The 7,679-nt window shown below is 46.4% G+C and overlaps 1 protein-coding gene across 1 annotated transcript; it reads left to right on the top strand.

The window, feature by feature from the left end:
• Positions 1 to 858: 858 nt before the first annotated feature.
• LOC133150459 (SLIT and NTRK-like protein 1) lies at positions 859 to 6,065 on the top strand. Its single transcript, XM_061273003.1, has one exon. It carries the CDS (start codon positions 1,820 to 1,822, stop codon positions 3,941 to 3,943), a length of 2,124 nt encoding a protein of 707 aa, XP_061128987.1. The 5' UTR covers positions 859 to 1,819; the 3' UTR covers positions 3,944 to 6,065.
• Positions 6,066 to 7,679: the final 1,614 nt, after the last annotated feature.

Below are 7,679 nucleotides of genomic sequence, written 5' to 3'. Positions count from 1 at the left end.
GTTTTGCACGGTTATCTCGTGAAGTCAACTCTTCAGCGTGAACCCCCGTGATCTTGTGGTCTTGCTGATGCAGCTATTGTTTACAAATACATATAGAAGTTCTCGGTTGTTGTTGCGGAAATCCAATCCTTACCATGAACCCCGAGATCTTGCGGTCTCGCGGGTGCAGTTTTCTGGAAGCGTGCCGGACGTCACAAAATCACAAAGCTTTTAAGTTCACAAAACAACGTTTCCCAAGCTTTGTCGGAGAACTGAGACATGGATTTCCTGACATTTTCGACAAAAACCAAACACGTTGATGTCCGAGGCAATTGACTTCCGGGGTTTCACCTTGTATAAAACTTGGTCCCTGTTCCATCTCAGTACCAATATCTCATATTCACCCCTGGATGGGTGTGACAAATTTATATTTGTAATCCAATTAAATTTGACTCCAAGATGAAAATCTCCTGCTCCTATTTCAGGGATTATTTATTCGTCAAAATGTTTAAAACCTGGAAGAATGTGCTACAACTAGACACTAACTAATCAGCAGTAGGTAGGCAGACGGTTTGCGTGCGTGCGTGCGTGCGTGCGTGCGTGTACGCGTCTGGTCGGGGGAGGGCAGTGTGTCGCACTGATGTAGACAGTTGAAGCATATCATATCATGGAGCACTATTAGTTAAGTGACTTCACAGACTTCCAAAGTGGCAATGCTTATTGCTGACTTGTGCCGCTTCACACAGACATTAAAGAAAGAAGATTTAAGGTTGTTTCCACACAGTGCTGCAAATTGAAAGGGGGCGGGCTTAACGTTCACTTGTACGGACCTCCCAGCCAAAAAGTCAAGTCGCCTACAATACAAGTAAACAGCAAATAGAAATCTTTGCTCATCTCACGTCTCTTTGTGTCTCATCCTCGTGGATCTGTCTTCGCAAGGAGCACGTCACGCACACATGCGCATAGAGGCTGACGCATCGTTTGATACTCTTTTGCAGAGCTGAGGCATGCCTGTGGCGGATTAATTACTTTTACCGCATTCAACAGTGTTCGTTCAAAACAGAGAGCTACGATTGCACTACTGGGTGGTTCCTTAAATAATGGGAGTGGAATTCGGGATGCAAGTGAAGCATCACGACCTGAACGTGTCATCGCGCCACTGCTGCGCCGACTTGGACACTTTTGCAGCGGTGCTGCGAGCTGGAGGAGCGAGACGGCGGCTGGGAGCACGTTGAATTGGCGCAAGTTTTGCGCAATCATCAACGCACACTCGTCTTTTTAATCCACGAACAATACGTATGGATTGATTTTTGCGGCGCTGTTTGTTGTTGTTTTTCGTTTTCTCGCTTGTCTGCGCTGCTGAGTGGAGTAAATCACATCTTTCCTCCCCATCATCTTTTCCTCCGCTCCTTTTTTTTTTTTTTTTTTTTTTTTGATTCCCTCCGACGCACGAAGAGGAATGAGCGAGTTGCGACGCAGCCAAGAGATGTGAGGGGGGAATGCGGGCGTTTTCCAGCCAAGCTTCGGCACCAGGGGAGAGGGGACAGCTCCCCGCGCCGCAGCGCGCCAGTGAGAGAAGAAGGCGTCCATTTGTTCCCCTATTTTTCCGCCAAGGTCAGTCGTTTGGGCTGTAAAAAGGACGCGGTTGGACATGACTTCCTCTCGTTTCTAGTCCGCTAAGGCTGTGAAGACGTTTGTGTCAAAGTGTGAGCACACGAGCGGGTTAGATGTTATACAGAGACTGACTTATCCAAGCGCCTCTGCTTTCTTTTGGACTGATTTTGATTCGATCAACAGCTCCTATGTCTTGAGACCGGGGATGTCTTGTCCGCGTTGAAAAATGCTGCTTTGGGTTGTCCTGCTGAACGCGGCTCTTTGTGTTGCCAGTGGGAATGTGACAAGGGACGTGTGTAAAGAGCAGATATGCTCGTGCACAGAGGTCGAGGGAGATGTGCATATCGGCTGCGAAAAACGGAGCTTCACCACGCTGCAGCACCTCACCGGGCCCAGCTCGCATTTTTACCACTTGCTGCTGCACGGCAACTCACTGTCCAGGCTTTTCCCCAACGAGTTTGCCAACTTTTACAATGCTGTCAGCTTACATTTGGAGAACAACGGGCTGCACGACATTGTCCCCGGTGCCTTTTTGGGGCTGCAGCTGGTCAAAAGACTGCACATTAACAACAACAAGATGCGCTCTTTCCGCAAGAGTACCTTTTTGGGGTTGGATGACTTGGAATATCTCCAAGCTGATTTTAATCTGTTAAGGGACATTGACCCGGCCGTGTTCAGGGACCTTAACAAACTTGAAGTGTTAATACTTAATGACAACCTCATCAGTGCGCTGCCCATAAACGTGTTCCAACATGTGCCCATTACTCATCTCGACCTGCGAGGGAACAGAATCAAAACATTGCCGTACGAAGGGATCCTTGAGCAGATCCCGGGAATTGTGGAGGTTCTGCTGGAAGACAACCCGTGGGACTGTAATTGTGACCTGGTTTCCCTCAAAGAATGGTTGGAGAATATACCGCCCAATGCGCTCATCGGGAGGGTGATCTGCGAGGCTCCCACCAGACTGCAGGGGAGTGACTTGAACGAGACATCTGAAGCGGAGCTATGTCCTTCACAGAGAGGCGGCGCAGACACCAGCCTAGTGGCCCCTCCCACACAGGATGAGACCTCAGGGCCTGTGGCGCACGGTGGCAGCCCACGTCCAACGCCTTACAAGCCCAGCGCAGATGCCAGTGGGCCACCGACACCTGGCGGTCACGGAGCCAAGAGCCGCTCCAAATCCCGTGAAAACTGGCAGCTTAAGACCAAGCCCACACCGGGGCCGACAGGTGTTAGCAGGGGCCAAGAGCAGATTGACAATGCCACCTGCCCACAGCCGTGCAACTGCAAGCTGGTCGGCTCCAGGCAGGGGCTCGGGGTCAACTGCGAGGGCAAAAAGATTGAGAGCTTGTCCAACCTGAAACCGAGGCCGCTGGCCGCCCACGAATTGAACATGAGAGACAACAACATCCACGCTGTAAAAAAGAACCAGCTTCTGAGCTACACGAGTCTCAACCTTCTTGATCTCGGCGGGAACAATATCAAAGTGATTGACAACAGCACTTTCCAGAACCAGACTGAGCTGAGGTGGCTTTACATGGATAAGAATTATCTGGATACGCTCATGGCAGAAATGTTTGTGGGCCTCGTCAACCTGGAATATCTCAGTTTGGAATACAATGACATCCAGCTGATAGTGGCTGGTGCATTCAGCCCCATGCCGAACCTGAGGGTTCTGTTTCTCAATAACAATTTGCTGAAGTCTTTGCCCCCGGATGCGTTCCTTGGAATTTCTTTGTCCAAAATAAGCCTGCATAATAATTACTTCTCCCATCTGCCTGTGGCGGGTGTGCTGGACCAGCTCAACTCCATCATTCAGATCGATTTGCACGGGAATCCTTGGGATTGCTCCTGCAACATCGTGCCCTTCAAACAATGGACCGAGAGACTCGGTGCTGACGTCATTGTGAGCGATCTCAAGTGCGAGTCGCCGGAAGAGTTCTGGAAACGCGACTTTCGCTACGTACGGAACGACCTCATGTGTTCCAGACTGTACGAGCGGATCCCCCCTCCCACCTCCCTGTCCAAAAACAGCACCTACACGCTAGACTCGGGCACACGCTCAAACTCTTACATTGAGCCCAACCGAGTGTCCATTTCAGTGCTCGTTCCCGGGTTGCTACTGGTGTTCGTCACGTCTGCGTTCACTGTCGTGGGCATGCTCGTCTTCATCCTGCGGAACCGCAAGCGCTCCAAGCGGCGGGACGGCAACTCGTCTGCCTCCGAGATCAACTCCCTGCAGACGGTGTGCGACTCATCATATTGGCACAGCGGACCCTACCACGCTGATGCGGGTGCCCACCGGGGCTTTGACTGCACTACGCATTTCTCCACCACAAACGATGCGTAAAAAGAAGGCGGGCCGGACTGGATTTATAAAGGACGCACAGATGGGTGCCCTCACACAACCCAAGCAACACATTGGACGGACAGACATTCTGTCTTCTTTCAGTTGCCGTTAACCAGTTAGTCTGCCGCACAGGGGCCCAGCGCTGTATATTCTGTACATGACAATCCCTCTCTCAACGCCCTGAAATTACTCCCCCCACCTGCGCTATTAGCCGCAATCGGACTACAGATGTTTTTTTTTTCCTTTTTTTTCTTCGGGCAGCGAGGGGTCATACTATAAAAACGTGCGGTGTGCGCGCGAGAGTATGGTGCACGAGCGCATGAATGTAAATGTAAATAGTCGGGCCGATGTATCAAATGCATGTTGATATTTCTGCATGGTTTCAACACACGCGCACATAGCGCGCGACCAAGGAACCATGACCAGCGAAGTGGAGGCCAACCCCCCTTCATGCTACATCAGTATGACAACTATATATATACATATTATGAGAGTTACATATATATGACTATAACAAAGTGCCATTTCTCTATTTTTGTGAAACTGCAGTTAGGATTTGTAAATGTTGTTTTAAACCTGTTTGGAGAGGCAAGAGGGGAACAATATTAGTATCAGAAAGGACAATGCTGTCAGTGCATGTTCTTTTTTTTCTGTTCCTTATGATTTGGTTGTCGATAGATATCGGGGTTATTTATACCATTCTAGATGTTGCGGGTGTAGCCCCCACCGGCCCCCACCCAACCACACGCACGTCTGCGCGGTCATCCTATTTTCTGAATGTATACTGTGTTATTTTTAATGGTGTGCCAATTGTTGACTCCATGACGACATGTGTATGAGCATGACGTCACTGGGATGCTTCTGCTGCAAAGTTGATGTAGCTCAAATAACAGTTCTGTGGTTTTGTGTGTCTCTGAATATAGCCTGCTTTGGGTGAGAGGAAATGAAAAACAACAAAAATCAAGCCATTCAAATGGGGGGGGGTTGTGCCGTCCTATCTTTCCCCAAAAAATGTTGAAACGAGCTAGAATGATTCGGTCGATAAAAACGTTGCAGGTAAACATAGCATAGATTGCTCTTTATTGTAAAAAAAAAAAAGAAATAGTCCTTCACACATTAAAATGTATGGCTATGATTCGCCCTTATTGTGGCTTTTTTTTTTTTTTTTTAAAGCCATCTAACCTTGTACGGACAATTCATTGTATTTACAAGATGTGCTTGAAGTATTTATACTGGGGGAGGATTTTTGCTTTTGTGAAATGTGGCTTGTCATAAACTAGAAGAGGTACTTTTAGGCTTGCACAATCATAATGCAAGAGGCTGTTTACACCATGCAGGTCTGCTTTAACCGAAAGAAGTGTGAGCACTAAATGCCGCATTTAAAAAAAGTGCCACAAATGCAAAGACACCCTCTGCATTTTAAGCGCAATGTAAACTCCTTGTAACACATGTTGACACCGCCAATTCATTTCATTGAAAGGGTCTCAAATAGACTCCTTGCAATTAAATTAAGTTTTGTTGAGATTGTTAAGACTTCATGTTAAGTATAAAGAGCTGCAGTGAAACGGGCATGTCAGCCAAATTAGAGAGCCAACGTATCTCCCCCAGGAAACAGATGAGCGCTGTCCATGGTGCTGAATCACTTCTTTTGTTTGTTCACTCGACAGAAGACGTGTGACCATTTGCGTCCGTGTACCCTTTACTATTATCTCTCTCACATTGGAAAAATTGTAACAAATGATGGAGAAAATTTAATTTCATGCATAGGCTCAGAAAAATGGATCAATGAATGCTTTGAGTACGCAAATGTTGTGACTCATTTGCGGTGGCCCCAAACATTTTTCACTGTGCTGTGGATTTGCTTTGACATTTCCACCCTGCTTGACCACTGGTACTAAGAACACAGTGGCCTGTGACTCAGCAAGGCATCCCATCCTCTTCAATTCCCAGTTTTGCTCTTCTGTCCAACCCCCCAAGGGGATTTCTGGGGGTCGCTGTCTCCTGTGTGCTTCAGCCCACGTGATGTTTTATCATTTTCAAATGCTGTGTTTCAAACTACATTTTTATGCTTTGCAATATTTGACCTGCTTCTATTTTGTTAAATAAAGTGTGGTTGAGGTTGAGTAAAACAATGTCCTGCTTTGGGAAGTTTTCATTACAATTTAGTTGACATTTTTTTCACGTCTCTGTTAGTCATTTGGATTACATTTAAATATTAGTTGGTTTCCTGAAATAACCCTTGTGCTCAAAACCTGAATATTTATTCTATTAAATCTATACATATCATTGTGAATATTGAAACAAATCAAGATAGAAAAGAATAGAATGATGTTAAATTTGAAATGTTAAATTTGATATAAAATCAAGTCGATTTTATATGTTGTGACTCTGCCCGATACAAAGGACCGTCAATAGAGCAATGAGTTTGAAAGGGATTAGAATTGGCTGTTTTACATGCTGAGGATACAACACTACAAATCCGTTCTGGCCCAGCAGGCAATTCATAGTTACAGGGATACAACCCCCCCCCCCCCCCCCCCATCCCTTTGTGGAAAAGACGAGATGCAAGAGGGCAAAACCCCATCCTCTCAGCTTTCTCAGGTCTCTGTGGATTTTGCAGTTTTGTTGATGCTACTTCATAGTAATCCAATTTGAAATACTACATGCTATATTCCATTTAGTGTATGTGCATACTTTGTGCTGATAAGCTAAAGCGATAGTAATTCGAGGAATTCCCGGAACTGAGCAAAAAATTGCATGATAATCTAAGACTGGTGTGATGCAGAAGGATCCGTTTAATGCACATCAAGTCCCCAAGTAGTGCGGTGTTCTATAAAAAGGCCCAATATTTATTAACCACCCCCTGTTCTTTAGTGCTGGTTGCTTACACACGAACCAATTGTCTCACACGAACAAGTGGCACCATTGTGCTTGTTATTACGCAAACGTGCCTGAAAAGCGACATTTAATTACGACACTAAATTGTGGCAACACAGAATGTAGCCTGGAGCCGTAGTAAAAGCACAGCTTCACAAGAACCCCTGTAAGTCAGTTTCAGCGTGCCTAATCCGTCTTATGTTATTTATTTGGCTTCTGTTACAACTTATCCTGAGCTGAGCTGAGCTGAGCTGAGCTGAGTGCTGCTTTCTATGCAATGTCGTGGGTTCAGTTTGAAAACATTTGTAGTGACTCAACACATTCTCCTATGCACACGCGTAACATTTACACCACAGAGATAATATGAGCGTAATTAAGCAGATTCCAATTCATAATCGACCCTGAGATCGGGTGTCGGCACGTAGCCCAACAGGCAAGTGCCGCCCCACCAAGAGTGGCCTTTAATCAAGATGAGTGAATGGTGTTTCCGCCAGTCCTAAGTAATGCCCTTCCTCCAGCCACCACTTATTGATTATCTCATTGATTAGAACCAGTGGCTTCAAACATGCCCATTCCTCATGGCGCTTTAGGCGTTCTGCGGCTCGTACTGATCCGATTACTCTCTTTGCATGGGAGCTGAGACCACAACTTGAGAATGAAGCCTCTTTGGCAGAAGCTACATTCAATTTGCTAAGACAATCTACTCATATTTTAAGAGCACAATCTTTGGCGTTCATTTCATTGGAGTAATGACCGTTTGAGCAACGCTTCTCAAGAAAATGCATTCCAAATCGAATAAAAGCTTCCTGACGCTGTGAAACGTGATGATTTGTACATGTGTGTAATGAAGACTCATGTG

The sequence above is a fragment of the Syngnathus typhle genome, linkage group LG2 (assembly GCF_033458585.1).
Source record: "Syngnathus typhle isolate RoL2023-S1 ecotype Sweden linkage group LG2, RoL_Styp_1.0, whole genome shotgun sequence".
NCBI classification, from domain to species: Eukaryota; Metazoa; Chordata; class Actinopteri; order Syngnathiformes; family Syngnathidae; genus Syngnathus; species Syngnathus typhle.
This window is presented reverse-complemented; position numbering and strand designations above follow the sequence as displayed.

What these genes read in the sequence shown, in the direction of transcription:
- LOC133150459 (XM_061273003.1), top strand. Translation starts at nt 1,820, where the DNA reads ATGCTGCTTTGGGTTGTCCTGCTGAACGCGGCTCTTTGTGTTGCCAGT.